A 21,244-nucleotide genomic window follows, 5' to 3' on the forward strand; every position below is an offset into this window, starting at 1 on the left:
TGAATGCATGTGCACACACACTGCCTTGATACTGCTACCCCGAACAAAACTCATTCCGCACACATATGAAAAAAAAATCAGAAAGAATACTGACAAGGACTCTAATGTTTTTGCATTTAAGACATTGAGTCAGGAAGGAAGTGTCCACCGCACCCACAAAGTGCAATATTCCATAGCCTTGGGTACTTCTGTGTCTTCCTCTGAAGCCCAGAGCACTGGCAGTCTTGGGCAGGACTCCGTGTTCTCTGCACCAAGGAAACTGAAATTCACTCAGAACAAATTAGGCACTTCTGCTTAAATGGGTGTAAGTTGTCCAATTTGTTCTGCTTGCAGTGTTCTGGCTTTTATGGCAACCAAATCATCATTTCTGCAGGAACTGGAGTGATGATCAAGGGCAAGGAAGGCTGGAGAGACATGGACTGGAGAATAGTGCTCGAAGCCATGGGGAGAGGCATAGGTGGGCCACCTTCTGGCTGCTTCTTTGACATCTAAGGTTTTGAGCCAGCATTGCCTGCTGTGTTTTGAAACTTTTTTCCTGAGATCCTGAGGGTGAGGAGCTTGCCATTTTTTTAAAAAAATGGAAGCAGAGATTCTAGAGGAATCCAGTGTCATGGCAGATTCCAGATACAAGGATGTGACTAAGTATACCGAATACACATACATATGCCTGGTTTGGGGCACCTTCTGATGCCCCTGAATGAGCTACACATTTTAAATGCCCTAAAATAGAGGGGGGGGCCCACTTCTCCTGAATATCCTTCTAATTTCCCACAGACTGGGTTGCTCAAGAATGTATTATGGGGACGTTTTCCAAAACAATTCGTCTTTGGGACTAAAGCATTGGGATTCCCAGTACAGACAGTGCACATCTGGTGAAGGAATATTGTGTTGGCTGCATCTGGTATGCAGCCTTGGCCTCAGCAACCAAGAGGCCAGTAATTACACAGAAAGGTTTTTAATTGCAGAACTCCTCAGCAATGTCCTGGATCTTATCCAGCCTGCAGCACCAGGCTCCGCTGATGAGCTCCTTCCAGCACAGCTCCTAGGCCACAGGTATTAGGCCAGAGGGAAGTGGCTTGGTTCTGGGATAAGGAGGAGTTCAGAATGGAAAACCAAGCTGCAGGCTGAGTCACTGTGGCACTTGCCGATATGTATACACCCCTGTACATATAGTTTGAGAGGCAACCCTGCTCTGGAAGCACATCAACCAAATTTTCTTTAGATATACATTCTTCTCTCACAGATTGGAAATTGGTCCTGTGTGTTTACAGCCAAAGCTGGCTGCTAGCAGCACTGATGAAGGCTCTCCGCACGAGCAGTGTCGAGAGCCGGCTTGACCCACTCTCCCCTCACGCAAGCATCCAGCCCACACGATTACTGGCACAAGTGTGTGGGACATTCTGGGGAGCCCCCTGATGCCAGGAGACTACTTGCAGCCTCCCGGTCGGAGGTCTCCTCGTGAGTCTCCACATTGCGGCGGGACACGATCATTGCAACAGAGTTACTGGCACGTGTGCGCTCCGCTAACCTCGTTTGCAGGGGAAATTAAGCGGGCTTACCACCGGGAGCCATGTGGCTCCTGGTGGTTCACAATAAAATGCGCGCAGGAAACCGGACTGGGCTCTCTTAGCCGAGTTTCCTGTGCATGTGAGAATAGCCTCATGGCCTGGAAACTGTGAGGTCACTAACCCACCTTCCTTACCCTTTCCAAAGTAGTTTTTTCAAAAGGTTAGAAAAAAGGATCCCTCCCTCCCCCCCCTCTAGATACATATATCCATATGTATATATTTATTCTCTCTCTCTCTCTCTCTCTCTCTCTCTCTCTCTCTCTCTCTCACACACACACACACACACACACACACACACACACACACACACACACACGGTGGGTGAATGTAATGATTAAATGAATATGTAGTGGTTAAATTTTTTTTACACAGAAAGTCCGTCTATCTGAGGCATGGAAGGGAATGGCAAAGCAGAGGCGAGTCGGTGCTTGATTTACTGGCCATTACATCTGTCAGTGGGAAAGGGGAAGCTGGGCTCAGAGTGGAGGAGGAAACCAAGTCTCGAATAGCCAAGTCTCTGCAGGTGTTTAGAGTAGCAGTCTTACTTGCACACCTTTGTGCACACTGCAAGTAGGCAGATTGAGGAGTATCGCTGGCACATGTATATCACAGAGAAATAAGGTCCCCACAGCATTTGCACAGTAACCAGAATGCTTCGGATGTTTCCAGATGTCCGTGACTTAATGGGGTGGGGGTGGGGAAACAAAGCCCTAGAAAGGTTGGCTGCCGAACAATACCCTGAATGTCTCCAAAGGAAAATGCATGACTCCAAAGGAAGATAAATGGGACTTAGCCAGTATTGTGGTAGCGAGCACAAATTGTGCCCTTTGCTAACCAGGGTTTGCCTTGGTTTGCATTTGGATGGGTGACTACATGTGAGCGCTGTTTGCTGTAAGATATGGGGCAATAGCTCAGCAGTAGAGCATCTGCTTTATATGCAGAAGATCCCAGGTTCATTTCCTAGCATTTCCAGGTAGGGCTGAAAAAGACTCCTGCCTGAAACCTTGGAAAGCAGCTACCAGTCAGTGTAGACAAGACTGAGCTAGATGGACCAATAGAAACATAGGAAGCTGCCTTATACTCATTCAGACCATTGGTGCATCTAGCTCAATATTGTCTGCACAGACTGTGGCAGCATCTTCTCCAAGGTGGCAGGCAGGAGTCTCTCTCAGCCCTATCTTGGAGATTCCAGGGAAGGAACTTGGAACCTTCTGTATGCAAGCGTGCAGATGCTCTTCCCAGGGCGGCCCTATCCCCTGAGAGGAATATATTACAGTATAAAGCAGATTTTTATGTTCCTATGACATTGATAAGAATTTTCATATTATTGTGGCCTATTCCAGTCCAACTCCTTTCACTGCAGGAAGAGCTGCCATACTCTAGCTTGCATAAATTAAATGTTTAGTCCCTCCCCACTCTGAATGCAGTGTGCCACAAAGAGGAACCAAGTGGCACCAAGATGTGTCATGCCAGCGGTGCCTGTAGGGTCACGGAATATATTTCTGAAATCCTGGGGGAACAATAGCAGCTGCCCTGGATGTTGATGATACGTGATCCTATGCTCTAGGTTCACCGTTAGTACTCAGTGTCCCCTGATCCCAGGACATAAAGTGAAGCGAGAGATCTGACAGCTATCGGAGAATAATGAGAAGGAGAATGGAGGGAATGGAACTGCCCTGGACAAGCTGGGAGAGAGCAGCAGCCAGTGTGTTGTTTACAATGCATTGCTACTATAAATTGCCTGTTTGTTCCAAGGCGGGTCTGTGGAATTTCACAGATCATCCTCCTCCCTGGTTCTCGCTGTCATGAGAACTCTGATTTCCTACCCAACAGGGTGGGGGTGGCACTGTAATAATTAAGACAAACGAACTGCAAGAAGACTCCCTTTCCAGACAAAGCTAACAAGGCCCCCCAACCCATGCAAATCCTGCCCTACTCAAAAGACCTGGAAGCTTTTCACACATGGGGCTTTCAAAGCCCTTTAACTCACATCTCCTCTGGAATGGAGGGGTGTGTGTTCACATATCTGCCAGATTTACCCTGAAGTCCCTGCAAGTTATCGGGGAGCAGAGAGTGTATCCCGATTTATATCTGGGGTAAAAAAATCCACTATTTGTGTTGGGTTTGGGGGACAACTTTGGGTTCTCAGTAAAGCCTCCCTGTAAACTCACGGTAAAGTCTGCTGTGTGTAAAAGTCCCTGGGGACTGAAATGGAAACAATTAGCATGATCCAACTGAGTCAGACACTCTACTCAGACATTATGTTGTACGTGCATACAGGTGCCTGTACACATACATATAATTTGGGGCCCCATGGATTGGGACTGCAGTGAGACAGTAGTGGAGGCTTTAGCCCCACCCCTCCTGTGGCCCTGATCCAAGTAGTGGCAACAGGAGCGCCCCCCCCCCGGTAAATATCAACCAGATTGAGGCCACCTACAATTTGGGACCACAATAGGAGAGAGAGTAGTTTGATCCTTTGTGGTAATCTGCTGAAATGTGGGAAGAAGGGAGAAAGGGAAGAAGGCTTTTGAGACTGAATTTTTTTTTCCTTGTATTTGAAATACAAATAAGAATGCACTCCAATCAGTCCAAAAAATAGAAGAAAGCCAAAAGTGGTACAAAGATGATTTATTGGAAAGTAACTAAAATATAAACTCTCATTAAAATTTCAAGAATTTCAAGGCATTTTGAGTCCAAGAATCTCTTCAATGAAATTATGGAATAACAACAAAAGCATATTAAATTGTCATGTAAAGCCTGTACTTGCACATGATAGTTAATACATAGAGAGCAAGACAGACTGGGAAGATTGTCATGAAAAAACATCCCATTGCAGCAATTTAGGGGACAATATAGGGGAAATTTAATAGTTGTGAATAGCCAGATTTATCTTTTGCTAAAAAAGCAATGACTAGAGTATGGGTGAAAAGGAAGAATGAGTACAAGACTGCAGTGGGACAAATGTGTTATAGCAATTATTAAAAAAAATTTGCTCCAATGATGGAGTAGGAAAGGCAGAATATTAGTTAGAAAGGGGAAGTGAGGAAATCTAGAAGTCCAACACTGAAGAGATAATAAATATGGTGTGGGTTGTGCCATCTCAAGGTATTTTCTGTAGTTGATTGTTCATTGAGGAAAAGGATAGTATGACATCTTATTCATCTGCTCTCTAAAAGGGCTTTCTACCTATGTATCTATCTAGAAAAATCCCCTCCCACCCTTTCCCTGGGAAGCATGCTTTGGGTACAGTACAAAACCTACTCTGTGCCCAAATGTACTCAGTGCTTTTGTTGAAAAGCGATATTCTTAATATTCATGTTAATAAGAGCCTGCATTTTGTCTGTCATATTCTTTAGCTCTTAATCTCATTCTTGTAATAAACAACTTCTATGATCAGCATTCTATTTATTCTGCTGCATTAGACCAGGAATAATCTTCCATAATTTGGAGGTACTTATTGTGCGAGTCAGAACTTGGGAGAAGCTCTTGATCTGCCGGTTCTGGATGGGGTCACACTTCCCCAGAAGGAACAGGTATGCAGTCTGGGGATGCTTGTGGAGCCGAACCTTTCCCTGGTGTCCCAGGTTGAGGCGGTAGCCAGAGGTGCTTTTGATCAGCTTCGGCTGATACACCAGCTGCGTCCATTTTTTGAGATAAACAATAAACAGCCTCAGAACAGTGGTACATAAGCTGGTAACCTCCTGACTTGACTATTGCAATGTGCTCTACGTGGGGCTGCCTTCGTATGTAGTCCAGAAACTACAGCTGGTTCAGAATGCGGCAGCCATGTTGGTCTCTGGGTCATCTTGAAGAGATCATATTACTTCTGTATTGAAAGAGCTACACTGGCTGCCGATAAGTTTTTGGGCAAAATACAAGGTGCTGGTTATAACCTATAAAGCCCTAAACAGCTTAGGCTCTGGGTATTTAAGAGAACATCATCTTTGCCCTGAGCCCCACTGTCCATTGAGATCATCCAAAGGGGTTCGTCTGCAGTTGCCACCAGCTCATCCTTTGGTTACTCAGGGATGGGCCTTCACCATTGCTGCCCCAAGGCTTTGGGATGTTCTCCCTGTTGAAATAACAGCCTCCTCATCTCTGACAACTTTTTAAAAGGCAGATGTTTATAAGACACATTTGTTCATCCAGATTTTTAATTAAACACAGTTTTTTCAGTTTTAACATTGTGTTAAATTTTTAATTGTTTTAATGTTTAATTTGTATTGTTTTTATTGTAAACCGCCCAGAGACATACATTTTGGGTGGTATTTAAATATGATAAGTAAATAAATCAGAACCAAGGCCCAAAGACATTATGAAAGGTAGATAATATTTATTAGTTGTGCCATATGGGTGTCTGGCTCCTCTTAAATCGAAATAAGTCAAGGTATCTCTATGACATTTAGTCCCTTACTGACTCCTGAGGTTATCCCGCTTTCCAAAAGTCATGTGTGAATAGACTGGCAGTTGAACTGCCTCATTGGTGCCTAATACCATTATGTTGACCCATCCTCACCTCAGGTCTCAGTGTCTTAGTCTGGGTGAGTTTCCAACTAATACGTTCTCTTGTGTTTTTTCCCCCCTTTCTCCTTTATCTGTTGTGATGTTTGTTCTGTCTCTGAACACTTTCTCTCACTCTCCCTGATGGATTTTGTTTCATCCTTGGTTGACCTTCTCCTGTTCCTCTACTCCTACCCACCCTACCTCCGTCTCCCTCTATCAGAGTACAACGCCAAACTCCGGGACATCCGGAAGAGCATGAAAAGCCCCCATCCTCCTCTTCACCGACAGCGATCCTTCTCCTTTTCTGGTTTGTTCTGTTGCTGCTTTTCCTTCTTCTCCTCCAATCCTCCCTTCCCTGGGTCACCTGCATGGTTGCTGGTTCCCCTGCTATTACATGGATACCGGAAGGTGTGTGTGCTTCTGCTGGGGTTTGTTTCCACTCTGTAGAAGTGGAAGGACAGGGCTATTTAGAGTCCACTCCAAAATGGAGAAACCTAGGTCAAGGTAATCTCATTTGAAGAAGGGAAGTCTTAAAGAACATATGTTCTGCTTCTTCTCAACATCCGGTCCCCTCAGATAAAGCCAGGCATCTTCCTCACACATTACGTAACTTTTGGGCGGTATAAAAATGTTTTAATAAATTTTAAATTATGATTGCATGTTACACTGGATAAAAAGGTTTTCATCAGCTATTCTCAGAAGTATCTGATCCAGTTGTGCCTACCAGTACTGGACTCTAAATACAGCCTTCCTCTAATCCCAAAGCTCCTTTATTTTATTTTATTTTGCTCATTGATTATGCCTTTCTACTCACTCCTCCCTTTGCAGTGTGTCTAATTGACTTGTTGGTGGATTCATTTGCTTTGTGTGGTGGTCATCTGTGGTATATAGCCAGAAGTCACTTGCATAAGAAAGTGGCTTGTCATCAATGCACACTGCACTCACGGCTGCTTTGTTGTTGGTGCTGTGTCAGTGTCTCCATAAATGCCAAGGGGATGGAGTTTGCATGGTGGGGGAGAGGTAGGATGATACTAAAGTCCAGGAATGGGATGGTCACTTGTTGTAGAGCTTGGCTGCATATCAAGGTTTATTTAGGAGCTGTGTGTGTGTTCCACAAGCATTGCTGGGGTTTTCTACTTCAGATCTTTCCACTGGGCCTGGCAACATTGACTGGAATCAGGACAGGAGCTTCCAGTTCTGCATGGCTAGCAGGAGGACTGTGCAAGTGGGTGTGTAAATTCTTGGGTCCTTACTCAGCAGGTTGCTTTGGAGAAAGGAGCTTGCCAATGGATTTCAAAAGGGTGGTTCCTCCACAGTGTGCATTCTGTGTGTGGGTATTTATGGAACGTGAACTCTTGGAGCCAGAAGCTCTGCAGAGAAGGAGGTAGCAATGGGACAGATTTTCATGGTGGAACCTCTTATTCAGCAAGGATTCCTGGATACTTTTTACTTGAGGGGAGGGAATCTCTTTGATGTGTCAATCTCACTTAATACATACAATTTTTCTCACTGGTCTTAAGGCTGCTGCTGAAATCATTGCTGATGTGTATCATCTCTATTTCTCATAAATTACAGGATGCCATTCTAACAGAAGTTTTTTGTTTGTTTTATTTGTTCCATTGGTCCCAACACAGGATACTTGTGTCTTCAGAATTCACTCACCCCTTTCCCTACAGGTTTGGAATTTGTACCCCTATAAAATTTCACAGAACTCTGACTGACTTGGTGACTGTCTTGCACTCTTTTGCTGCCGCCCCCGCCCCCCCTCCACGGGCTAGAGATAATATCCCATGGATTTTGCCTGTCTCACTTTCTGCTCCAGAATTAATGCAGCAGCATGTTCTATGCATGATAGATCACTTTGGCTTAATAGTCTTCCCTTGATGTGATGGATTTGGGTGTATATATATACAATGCTACAATTTATTCTAATGAAGAGAAATATGCATACCATAGCATGAGACTCTGGAAACCAAGGCATAGACTGGGGGAATGGGCTCTTTACATGCTTCACTGCTTTTGGACTCCGTGGGGCCCCATGCACACATGTTTTATAGAATGTTGTTGAGATGGTGGAGGAAGCAAAATCTGCTCCCCGGCACACAGCCCCACTACTCACTGTTGAGATGAAGTGGTGGAAGACGTGCTAGTGCATAGAATGTGTTATTCCCAGAGATTCCTCTAGGTATGGCCAGCATCTCTTCTGCTGGAAGGCATTGTTCTTCCACTGGGGGCCAAACTGATTCAACAAGCAGGGTCTCGTGCTATCTGATCTCCCACCACCACCCCACCCATGCTGATTCCTCAACTATTGACACTTCTGGGGAAGTAAGAACAGGATATGCATTCTGTATTGTTGCACTCCTGCTATTGGTTCAGGGATTCTGTATTACCTGTAAGGTTCTTTTAGACTAGAGGAACACTTCCCACAGTTCTACCGAAAAAGGCTTAACTTTTCAAGAGGCACAGAGCTGCTGCCAGTCAGTGTCTCTTTGCCACCACCTCTTCATAACATCTGAGGAAATGTGACACATGATGTGATGCCAACATGCTGTGTGTTGTCCTGCTTGTCCTGCACTGCCTCACATTGGTTGCTGGCCATGGAGATGCAGCAGTGCATAGCACTTTGATGTCATGCCTTGCTTTGTGTTTGCCACCCCAGATGTTATGAAGAAAAACATGGACATAAATCCATAGTGGCAGCAGCCCCCTGCCCAAGATAAAACTACAAATCCCATGATCTGGCAGAAAATGATGTTTCTGAGCATGTTCAGAAGTGCCATGTCAGCTTCTGGAGCTGAGTGAGTTCACTCACTGGCTTCCCTGTCTGGGAGCTGGGGCTCTTTCTCACTGCTAATTACTCTCCTTTACAAAGATAAGGGTTTTTTTGAGGGGAGGGGGTTTCTTGCAGATGTGGTTGGATTTACCATCTGGGTTTTGCTAATGATAAGGTTTTGTGGGGGATTTTTGCTTGTGAAGTGGGTGGGGATTGCCTGGGGAAGGAGGGGGTCTGAAATTGCAACCAGTTTCAGAGACTGATCCATACTTGCATAGTCTGGATGGATCAACATGCATTGTGTTCAAATGTGAGGGCAAATCACATTTCTGAGCCCCCCCCCCTTTTCAGGTTCTTGCCCCATTCCTGGCCCAGCTAGATGTGTTGGAGGCTGTCCCATGCACATGTAATGTGGGGTGAGGAAATCTATTTTGTACACGAGAAGGAACTTGTCGGGGAATGAAACCATCCAACCCGCACCTTGCTTTCTTGCTCTCCATTCCTTTCCGCTGTTTTTCTCCCTGCTTGTTTGACTTCTGCTATCTGAGCAGGGCTGAGAAAAAACTGTTCCAGTCAGTGGAATGCAGTCAGGTAAGAACTGGGGATGGTGGAATACTTTCATTCCCCGCACTTCTATGCAGCATTTTATTTAGGTAATAGACCCCCGCGTTATAGATGAAGGGCATATGCATGAATAGACACCACATGACTGCCCCGAGTTTGGCCCAGCTGGTTGTCAGGCTCTCCAGTACCATCTTCATGATTCACCTCGAATCCAATGATCCAAAGCCTCATGATGACACTCAGTTGTTGCTAAACTCAGATTATCCTGGGAGGGAGTTACTGTACCCATGTAGGTGAAGAACTATGCTGCAAGTTACAAAAGATGGTGGCCTTGCACACAGTACAGTGTATCTCAGTTTAGAATGCCGCTAATCCATGTAGCACAGAAGGGAGAGAGTGCCAGATAGAATTCACTGAGTGGCACTTTACTAGTTCCTAACTTCCTCCACTCCTCACAAATTCCAGCTCAGAAGCCTGGCCACCCTGAACCAAGGCGTCACCACTCTTGGCTCTCAAACACTGGTTCCCTTATTCTTCCCTCACCCCTTTCAAAGAGAAGAGGGAAGCAAGGCATATCAATGCAGGAGGAACGGAGGATTTCTAAAGTTCGAGCAAAGGGGGAAGATTGAAGCCTTGTGCAGGAGGCATTTGAAATGTGCCTGCAACAGCAATACAGATGGAGCAATGGTCGCCACTCTCCTGGTGTGGGAGTCCAGTGGAATGCATTGCATCAGAGGGCAGTGGCTTCCTTCCACATGGTGCTTGCACACGCTAGCAGAATCATTATGATTTTTGTTCCCATTACAGTGGGCTTTGACCCTTATCTGTGCTCACTACTTCTGAATGAGTTTTTTTGCTCAAGGCTCCCACGAGAACGTGAGCTTCTGGCTCTATTTTCTTCCCCACTTCCATGGATCTCGCTCTTCCTTCCCTCTCAAAAGAACAGACTTGTGCCTTCCTTCAAGATCCCTTTACACTGGAAACTGGTGTCTTCTGTGCTCACTATGTTCAAGATTCAACTTAAAGTTGCAAAGGGCTCATGTTGACCCTCAGGCTAATGCCAGCAGCTGCAAAAGTACAATTCAATGGAAGTAAAACTTCAGAGTAGGCCAGCTTGCACCCAGGGATACTGATGATGGGAGTATAAATAGAAAGAGCTTTATCTCTGAAAATGCATTATCCTGAGCTTCAAAATGCACCTACAAGGAGGAAGACTCCACAGCTTGGCAATTGGTGAAACCACCTAGAACGTGTACATGTGGTGCAGTGACAAGGCCTGGGAAAAGAAAAACATTTTGCAATAGTTCCTATTCAATCCAACCTACATCCCTCCTGTAGCTGTTAGTGGTCTCTTCCTTGTGCTTCTTTTTTGATTGTGAGCCCCTTTGGGACATGGAATGTACTTCTCATTCTCTTTTGCTATGTAAACCACTTTAAGAACCATTCTGCTAAAAAGTGGTATAGGTTGACCTCGTTACACGCAGTCCTGGCACCTGTGGTTTTGCGTATCCGTGGTTGGGCAATGGACCCCCAACCTCAGTGTATGCGGTAAAACAAAGGGTCAAGATCTGCAGTTCCTAGGTGGCCAAGTCATTTCTGGCCATTTTCCTTAAAGGAGCCGTTTTGTGGCTCTTCAGTTACCAAATCTTTTTTAAAAAATCCTGTGACTTTTCAGGGGAAATTGGGAGGTTTTTTTGGGGGGGGGTCATTGCTGGACAACTGGAGGGCATGGCATGTTGCTTTTTTGCTCCTTTTTCTGAAATTTTCTGACTTCTTTAGTCCTCCAGGAACCAAATCCCACCCATTCCCATTCACTCAATGACTCGTTATCTGCGGTTGTAGGGCAGAATGGAACCCCTGTGGATAACGAGGTCCACTTGTATTTACCTTTTTTAGTAGCTTATTAAAATGTGAGCAAATTTAAATTCCAATTGACTGGCTGGGAAGTCAGTCCTAGCAGAAAATAGAATCAGTGTCTCTTTTTAACAGAAAAATGTGGTGTTGTGTGTGGTACTACTTATTCAATCAATGGATTTTCCATTTATTCGGCTGTTACACTTTGGTTGCTTCTGTTGCCATGGATTCAGGCTCCCTCCTTCTTCTCTGCCTCAGACAGCTTCTGTATTGAAAATCTCGGAGCACAGCCCAAAATCTGTGTGTTTCTTCTTCTTTTCCTTTTTCTCAGCTGTGTAAAAGGCAAGGCTCTCCACAGCTGAGAAGAATGGCATAACTGTTGCTAATCAAGGAGAGAGCCTAATTTGCAGAGGGGCTCAAATGCAACTCAGAACTCCCACACATTTTATAAACTTTTAAAAAGATGTCTTCCAAAGTGTCACCTTCTTGACAGCCAAGACCTTTAAAAAAAAACCCATCCAAGTGTGTTAGAAAGATCATGTTCGGGTGCGTGAGGAGGGAGTTTATTGCTGCTTGAATAAACGAAGACAAATAAGTGGGCTGGAATGTGATCCAGATTCCTGGCTCTTTTCCCTGACTTGAACGTGCTGAAGTGTTGCATCTCTGAGGATTGTGTCTGCAGACTTTGAGGAATGATGTGAACAGAGGCCCTCCCCCTCTTCAGTGAATGAGACCCCTCTCTGTAGCTGAGCCTTTCTGTACAAAGTGCTGTATGTCCCCATAACTGGTGACAGTTTGGCACCTTGCTTGCTCTGACTGCATCTGTTCCCGGGCCCTAGAGTCAGTTGCACAGCTGCAGGACATGCTTGAATTGTTGCAGGTCCTGTTCCCAGTGACTAAATCTCCAGGCTGACAGAACCAAATATTGCAGATGGCCTTCAAAACCTCATTCATCAGTGCAGAGTGGATGAGCACACCATTTTCCTAAGCATTTTGTGGCACAGAAGCTGTGTCTGCTTCTGTGTGCTGCTTCTGTGCCACAGACGTAAGCTAGTTAAGTGATGGACAAGCTTCCCTATGCTTGATTTGGAATAGGCTTGCTTTAAACCAAGCTAATTTGGGTTTGGTTAGGGTCAGGTCAAAACTAGATCATGTAAAGCCTTTTCTGAATTTGAGATGATATTGCACTTCTGATGGTGTCATCTGGAACACAAGGAGACCTTGAGGTCTCACAACCCCCTGCTACCTTCTTCCTTTCCCCTGAAACCTATCTGGAGGCAGTACCAAAGAAAAGGGGTAGTGGTGGCTGCTTCAGGCCTTTAAAATATTACAGAAACACTTAAGAACCCAGCATCCTTGGGAAACTACATTTCCTAGGGACCTTGACTCTCTCTACAGCAGCAGCCCTTTTCTTTGATGCTGCCTCCAGATGGTTTTAGGGAAAGGGAAGGTGGAAGGGGGTTGTGAGGCCTCATTGTGTTCCAGGTGACACCACCAGAAGTTGGTCAACAAGGAAGTCCCCTCAAGAAGGAGGATTCCTGGGAAGCACTGCACTAGGGCCTTAGGTCTTGAATGATGTCATGCCTGTTTGCATCACCAGGGAAGGATACTTCCATGAATACTTTATCTGCAGCTACATTTGAAAATGCTGGAGCAGATAGAAGGGAATAGCTCTGTGATGAAAGTGTGCAAAGGGATGTGTGTTTCCATCAGATAATATCATCAGGGAGGGATACTTCCATGATACTTCCACACACCAACACCTAAGGACTACTTTCCTCTCATTTCTGGCATTAAAAAATGCTGTGCACACTCACTGTAGCACTAGGACCTGGAAAACATTGAGTTGTTACTGATATGTAAGATACAATTTGTTTCCAGTAAGCATACTTACATATACAGTAATATGTTTTGTTATTAGATACACATAAGACCCTTTTCAACAAAGACTACTCAATATGAATTAGGGAAGAGTGTTCCCTTCCCGCATGTCCAATCCAGAATGGGTTGGTTTAAAATGGATTATTCTGAATGGCAGCCACTGGATATCCAAAATTAACTGGATTTTAAATCGGATGTGTACCAAATCAGGAATGTCTCTAGGCTCTGCTGTGTTCCTGATTACGTAGCTGGGAGTCAAACGTAGGCTAGAGGCTTCTCTGCAGCTTGTATTTAACAAAACCCCTCTGGCTACCTCTCTTTCCTCAACTTACCAAGGTGGGAGACAGTGGGGAAGACTCCTAGTAGGATGACTGGATGGATGGATATACTTTATTATGGTCATTGACCAGCTGCAAGCCCCTAGTAGACAATGGGCATAGCCTTGAATGTCCCTGGGCACTGCTTTGTGCATTAGAAAAAGGGACACTAAGGGCAATGGGAAATATCGTCCCTGTACTTTCTTTTCATCAAGCTGTCAACTCTTGGGTAGAAAACTCTGGTCCTGTTAATACTCTGAGTTAAAAAAAATCACTCTTAAGCTGGAGAAGGGGAAAGTCAGGAATGTTGTGTGGCTATGCTTACCTGATCACAGTTTTATTAACAATCACTTTATCTTTTCTTTGACTTGGGGACCTGGGTATGAAGTACTTCAGATCCAGGTATTGCGCTCAGGTTTGGTAATTAAGAACCAGTATTATAGAACATACACTCTCAAGATAAAGAGCCAGTCTACATGTTCAGAATCACCACATGGCATGGCAGCACAGCTCTGTTGGGATTGTCACTTCAGCTTAGTAGTGAGGAATTAAGTGCTCCCTGGTTTTAAGAAATCTTGCATGTAGAATTCGAACACATTATAGCTAGAACTTAGTGCAAGATTAGCTCTTAAATAGAGAAGGAGTGGGGGAACCCCCCAGCAACAATTTATAATATCTTACAATTGTTTTCTGGGTTACATTAGCCAGTGAACTTGAGGAGTTTTGCATTCCACTTTGTGTTGCGGATTTGCTGAATCACTTGAGTCAGTTGGAGTTATTCCCTCTGAAAATACCTTCCTTCTGCTTCAGGCACAGTGTAGTCTGGATTGTACAGGTAGATCTGAGAGAAGATCTGGTAGGTACTGGTTGGACAGTGCTTCAGGTCAGGGAATGGATTCGGCGAGCTATTTGTTCAATTCCAGAGGCCTAGATTTTTTCCTTGAAAGATGTATTCTACCTCTCCTTTCAAATATTTCCCAGACCATTATTTTCAAATAACAGAGCAGAGTGGAAGATGGAAGGGAATAGCTCTCTGATAGAAGTGCCAGAAGCTAAGGAACATGTCTTTACATCAGATAAAGGGAGGCTGATCATCCCCCCCACCCCAAAAAAGCATGGGGGGGATTATGTTTTCCTGCCTTAAGCAGGTGCAGTTACGCCCCACTGAAGTCAATGGCCTCATTCATATATTCAAGCATTCCTTCATCTCATGGAGCAGCCCTGCTGTCAGTCATGTCATGGAATCCTTGTCAATAAACAACCATCCAAAATCACCCTGCTCACCTGATCTCTTCCCCTCAAAAAGTGTGTGTGTGTGTGTGTGAGAGAGAGAGAGAGAGAGAGAGAGCGAAAGAGCGAGAGATCAGATAAGTGGGGTTTCCTGGGGATTGGGCATCAGTGTGGACTCAGTATGGACTCTCCCATGTAGCTGCAGCTATGGGGGCTATTTCAAGTGGGCAAATTTTAAGGCATGAAACAGGGCAATGTCGTTTTGAATCTTGTTTGCTGGTTTTTACCCCTAGTGGAAAATGCAAGATCTGCTATTTTTCCCTCATTAATCAAATATTGTGTCCCACTACCACTTTCTTTCTAAAGCCAGAACACAAGTTAAAGATCTGAATACTGGCCCTGTGTCCTAAGTGTGTTAAGGCTCACGAAGGCTTGCTACCCTCTTCTCTCACATTGTCACTGAACTTTCAGGAGTACAGTCACCACGAGAGAAGTCACCAGAAGACACTGAAGCCCCGATTCGGAGACGTACCACCAGTGAAGGCCAGTATGAGAACAGCCCCCAGGACCCCAGTTCACCAAGAAGCCCCACCGTCCGCTCTCCAGTTCACTGTGTCTCGCCAGAAGTGGTCAGCACCATTTCTGCCAACCCTGGAGGAAGGCCCAAGGAGGTGCTTTTTTAAAATTATGATTTCCCTTTCTGATCTGACTCTGTGTATGCATGGAAACACAGATGGAATTGCTGAGCGGGACCCAGGGGTATTTTGAATCCACTGTGTGGTGGGGTGGGTAGAGAAGGCCAGGATTTTGAAGAAATGTATTTAGTTTGGCACTAGAATAGAATAAGGAATTGATGTATGGCTGGCTCCACTGGATTTAAAATGGAAGAAAGAGGTCAAATGAGAACATAGCATACAATGTAAAAAAAACCTGTGGCAGAACAGGGGGCAAAGACATATAGAAAAAGAGAGAGCAGGGATTCTCTCAGTTGGCTAAGAGTTGGTGTGAGAGGGCAGAAGGCGGGGTATTGAATGGTGACAACTGATTCTGCTTTTCTTTCTCCCTTTCATAGCCCCATCTCCATAGCTACAAGGAGGCCTTTGAAGAACTACAGGGAACCTCTCCAAGCAGTCCACCCTCCAGTGGTGGTGAGACCTCTCCCCCAACCCCTGCCTTCCCTGTCTCACCACAAACCCCTTACAGTAACCTGTGTAAGTGTATGACTTGGGGAAGGGGATTGGAGGGGGGCAAAGCTGGTGGGTGGTTTTAGCAAAGCCAGACAGAGTCAGCTGGTCAAACCGTTCTCAGCTTCGTGACACCCACCACCATTTTAATCACACACTCATTTTCCTGTTTCTCTCCATCTGCCATTCTCGGCTCCTCCTCCATCCCTTTTTTTCTCTGCTTGTCACAGTATTATTATAATGTCATCATTACAAATATGTATGCATTCTGTCACAAAAGTTTTCTTCATAAGAACAAAGTTTTGGGTAATATACCAGCTCTTGTAGAATATAGTCCAAGTTCAAGCCATTAGCTACCAGCAGGTTCTGCAATGATAATAGGGTTTAAAATAGGCCTATACAACTTGTGAACCATCAGGCTGAATGAAGCCCACCAAGCATATGTGGCACCCCATCCAGGGGCTTGATAAACATCCAATTTTTGCTGCTTGCTTGGTACTGCAAAAATGGGGCCAGTTTGTTAAGCGAGAGTATATGTTTGGTAAGTGCATTTGGCTTGATTCGTTACAAGATATTTAGGCCTCTTTGAGAGAAAGCAGTCTGATATTCTAATGGCACGTGAAATGTAAAGCATGAGTTCCTAGATCTCAGAGAAATAAATCATTAAACTGTCCACTCTTGTAAAAATCCTGCTCACCTTATCATGGACAAATATGCCATGCCTGAATAATAAGTCTTAGAGGGTTTTATACAGTACTGAAAATAGTTTGGTTAAAACTATCAGCAACACTTAATATTCATTCCTATGAGTTCTGTAATGTGTTTATAACAATGACTTGTGATTTATTATCCTCTTTAAAAACACTTACATAGGGCAACTTCCTTATTGAGGAAGTATTATTCTGCACAATAAAGATTCTGATTGCATAAACTTCCAGTGGGGACATATAACATGCTGTTCTGGTCCTTGGTGTTTTGAGTGAAGAATTCCCCATCCTGTGAAGCATCTGGCAGGATTATGGACTACATGAGTAATTACATGTCCCTGATTGACATTTAAACATTTCTCTGCACTCTTGTGTTTAATCCATAGAAATCCCCTTAGTTCGATCTTACAGAGATATGCCTGAACAGTGATGGCATTCTAGGGGTTTGTTTGCAAAAGCAGTTGCATTCTTAAAACTTGCCTATCGCACAAAAATGCCTGGTAGAAGCTGACAGACATTTTTGTGACAGGCAGTTTTCAAGATGTCTTAAGGAAACAGCATTTCAGTATCCCAAAGCTACCAATTGATGGAATAGGAATCAGGTCTTTGGTAAACCTAACACTTGAGCCTAACTATGGAATGTCCCATGGGAGGGATATTTAAAGTCCTAGCTTTATTTTGGCACATAAATCTCACCTTAGGCTGTTTTTTAGTGGTTTCCTCTGAGCCCCTTTCTGTGGGACAGGCAGCTGTTTTCTGCAGGTGGGAGGAAATTGATGTTAACCTGTGTTCTCTCTAAGGTGTGCGCATGTTCGCGCACTCACATGGTTTTTGATGTACATTCAGTTAATTTTAGATCCCACTCAGGTGAATCAGGAAGGCCTCACTTTGAATGCATATGCACACACACTGCCTTGATACTGCCACCCTGAGCAAATCACATTTCTCACACAAATGAAAAATAATTAGAGGGTACACTGATGTTAACCCAAACCTGAAGATATGTTTGAAATAGCATTTTGGTAACTTGCTCCTCCACAACAGAACATATACTCCATACCTGCCAACATGTCCTTATTTTCCCATTCACCTGATTGGGAAAATAGGGACATGTTGGCAGATATGATCATGCAAAAGTAATGAAGGGGGTTGCATCCATTTTCTGTGTGGAACGGTCCTCACAGGCATTTTGGCAGTTCATTTTGCTTACTGTTTGCACAGCTGTACTGCCAAAAGCTCCTGGTTGTAAATCAGGACCAAGCCATGCTATGTGCAATATCTTCTACAAATAATATAGTATGTGCAAATATCCCAGATATCACAATTTATTCCATGTGTGTGTAACACACACACGCACGTGTGCGTGCCTGGTTTCTGGTTTTCATGGGCATGGTTTGGGGGCATTTACTGTGTGCACACCTGTTATCCTTCAGGCCTCAAGTGGAAGCAAAATCTATAACAATTTGCTGGGGAAAAACCTGTAGGCTTGACCATGTCAAGAAAAAAAAAAGGGGGGGGGGTCATTGCAAAGTACCCACAGAATGGCAGTAGTCCCCACTACCAAGAATGCTGGTTCCGTAGAGTTAAAGGATTTGTGTGTGCCTTCAAGGCCAAAGTTGGAGAACCAGAGGCCAAACAAGTGCGTACACGCTTTGACTATGCAATGCAAGAGAGAAACTTTACTGCAAATTTATATAGGTTTCAGTGTGAGTGTGTGTGTGTGTGTGTGTGTGTGTGTGTGAGAGAGAGAGAGAGAGAGAAAGAGAGAGAGAGAGAGAGAGAGAGAGAGAAATTCATAGATTCACCCATATACAGAGTTTGTTTTTTAAGATAACATTTTACGCTGTTGCTTCTCCCTTGGTTGAATGCATTTGAAGTTCTGTCAGGCTGTCACTGTACCGATCAGCTGAGACAGTAGTTACATTTGCCTCAGTTGCTAAGAATTCCATTCATCTGCTCAGAAACCTCCAAATGTGGTCACTGATTTGGGGAAGCCATTTCTCACAATCAGGCTACAGTGTGATAGATGTAATTACAATCTAATCATGATTCCTGCTGTTGTATGTCCAGACATTATAATCCAGATGCCTCAAGTCCACTTTGGGGATATGCTTTTATGAAAGGCAGTGTGCAAATATATGTGTAAATAAATAGACAGACAAATACATAAAAATAAGATATCAGTGGTAGCTCAACCATTAAAACTGTGCAAGAAAATCTGACCTTTAACTTTCTGTTGCATGCTCTGTCTTCCTAATTCTTCTAGTCAAGTATGCTTCTGACTGACTAACTCTTGATAACTTGGTGGTGGGTTTGTTTTTAAAATAACAAATTCAGCTTTGAACAGTTCTGCCAATATTTCATTGGGCCAGTGCTGATGCGGCTAAGTATGGACCAATAACAATGAACCACTAAGCAACTGGGAAACAGCAAGTATTCAAAAGTAGGAGGAAGATCTCACAATTTGCAGAACAGTCTGATCTAAACTGGAAGCTTCACTTCTGCTTCCAGAAGAAGCTGATTCATATTTCCAAGTAGCTCCAGTTCTAGCACTCCTGTGTTAGCACTCTAATTTTTGTTAGTTGTCAACTCTCATTTATAGATTTTAGTAAGGTATTATAAGAAGCTACTCTTCTTTCCCAGAATCATAGGGGTATGCTTGTATAACATCAAAATGAATGAGATTCCAAGAAGTCATGGCAGCAATGACTTAAATATCTTTCCTAGGATCTTCTAAGAATGAGGGAAATTGAGTCTTCTGAACTTCACAGCTGTGTCCTCTTCACACAGTCTGCTAATGTGACATATAATGGCTGTGTTCACACAATGCTGATTTCAAGGACTGAATCTGAGCACAGGTCATCCTTCTAAGTCTACATGGGCTGCCAGGTTTTACTGATTTTGTTTCAACTCCTAAGATGGGCAGAGATCATTGCAGCCTCATCTAGACTCTGCAATACATTGAGCCCCCCCATTGTCAGGGCAGCCAGTGTCCCAGAGAAGTTGTACTTTACAAGCATGATCAGCCCAAGTTAGTTGTGGCTAAGCTCTGCTCATGTAGGACATGTAGCCTGTTCCTAGATGTGTTTACTCAGAAGTAATTTGTACTGAATTCAGTATGACTTACTTCCAAGCAAGTGTACCTAGAATTTCAGCCTTCCTCATAACTAACTCTTGCTTTAAATGCTCAGGCATGAGGCAGAGGAGATGTAGATTCATTCTGGTTCTAGTGAGCTAGGGTGATGCTGTGTATTCTTAAAGTAGCAGGCCAGGGTGGCTCTGCTGTTAAGTATGTGACCCTGTGGAATTCTTTTTTCCAGCATTTACAAATCAATGTTGTGAACTAATTTCTAATAATACCTGTAATCTTTGCTGGAAAACTGAATATGGAGACTTAGGTACCAAGGGCAAAACTCTAAATACTTGTGTAGTCTTATTCTAAGGACAAGGATTCAGTGTGTCTGTGAGAGGCATGTTGATCCTGGGCTACACCACCTTCTGGACATGGAATTGCTTGTTTCCCAGTTACTCATTGGCAAATAGTAAATAGTGATAAATTGGATAAATCCTAATAAAGCCGGTGCATGATGAAATAGGCTCTTGGTAACTGGCTTTTCTTTAATGCGCCTGCCTGCCTCCCTCCCTCCTTCCTGCTGTGTCCTCAGCGTGGGTGCCCATCTGAAGCCGTAAGTCAGAGGATTGCAATGCAAGTCATGGAGAATGTGTTGAATTTTCCCCTCATGAACAATAGTGCTTCATTTGTCTGCTTACGCCCACTAATCCTTAGGGCAAGAAGTTAGATTTTCAAGTTAGAAAGCCTGAATTGTTTAGAGCAAGTAAAATGAGCTGCCAGAAGCAAAATTAACCAGTAGATTGAAAGCAGGGGGGAGGGCATTAGAAAGAGGGTGTTGGGTTTTTTGTGTGAGATTGGCTTTCAAATACAGGTGGCCCTTGTTATCCGTGGACATGCGGATCATGGTTTCATGTATCCGCGGCTGGGTCTTGGAGACCCAGTTTCTTTATCCACGGGTAGAAAAACAGGCAAAATTCACTTATCCTTGGTTTTGAATGGCCAGAAATGACTTCCGATGACATTTTCCAGCCACCATTTTACAGCGGAGAGCCATTTTGTGGCTCTTTTTAAAAATGGTGAATATTTGACTGTTTTCGAGGTTTGGGGGGCATTGCTGGAGACCTGAAGAATAAGTGCTTTTCTCTTATTTCTGCCTCTCCTGGGCTCCCCCCCCCCCGCTCTCTTTTTTGTGTTAGGAACCTAACTCCTAGGACTTAACCCTTATATTCCTATGGGTAAGGTATCGTTATTCGCGGTTTCTGTATTCGCAACTATAGGTGAGAATAGAACCCCAGAGAATAACAAGGGCCGCCTGTACATCTCATGTATACATCTGCATCGATTTGCTCCATTCCTCTCTGCTGTGCATATATTTATATATGCACACGACTATCCTACATGCTGTTCTCCATCTTGGTATGTGTCGATGCAATTGTGCAAATTGTGTGTTGATGCACCTGTCAAAAATACAGATATCCACATCTATATATGTGTTGTATATTGTACCAACTGTTTGCGGTGTACAATATCCACTGTAATGCTTGGGGTTCCCATTTCTGTCTAATGATCGTGATTTAGGCTCTT

The 21,244-nt window shown here is 44.1% G+C and overlaps 1 protein-coding gene across 21 annotated transcripts in view; it reads left to right on the forward strand.

Moving 5' to 3' along the window:
• Positions 1–21,244, forward strand: part of TNS1 (tensin 1) — a 432,927-nt gene that overhangs the window by 360,683 nt on the left and 51,000 nt on the right. For 13 of the 21 annotated variants that reach the window (XM_053307444.1, XM_053307453.1, XM_053307473.1 and 10 more), the window contains 3 exons: positions 6,295–6,381; positions 15,168–15,367; positions 15,769–15,907. In XM_053307444.1, the coding sequence (XP_053163419.1) occupies positions 6,295–6,381; positions 15,168–15,367; positions 15,769–15,907 (426 nt within the window). The remainder of the gene's footprint in view (positions 1–6,294; positions 6,382–15,167; positions 15,368–15,768; positions 15,908–21,244) is intronic. The other 8 variants (XM_053307527.1, XM_053307533.1, XM_053307540.1 and 5 more) reach the window with 3 other exon arrangements.

Source organism: Hemicordylus capensis, chromosome 1, assembly GCF_027244095.1.
Source record: "Hemicordylus capensis ecotype Gifberg chromosome 1, rHemCap1.1.pri, whole genome shotgun sequence".
NCBI classification, from domain to species: domain Eukaryota; kingdom Metazoa; phylum Chordata; class Lepidosauria; order Squamata; family Cordylidae; genus Hemicordylus; species Hemicordylus capensis.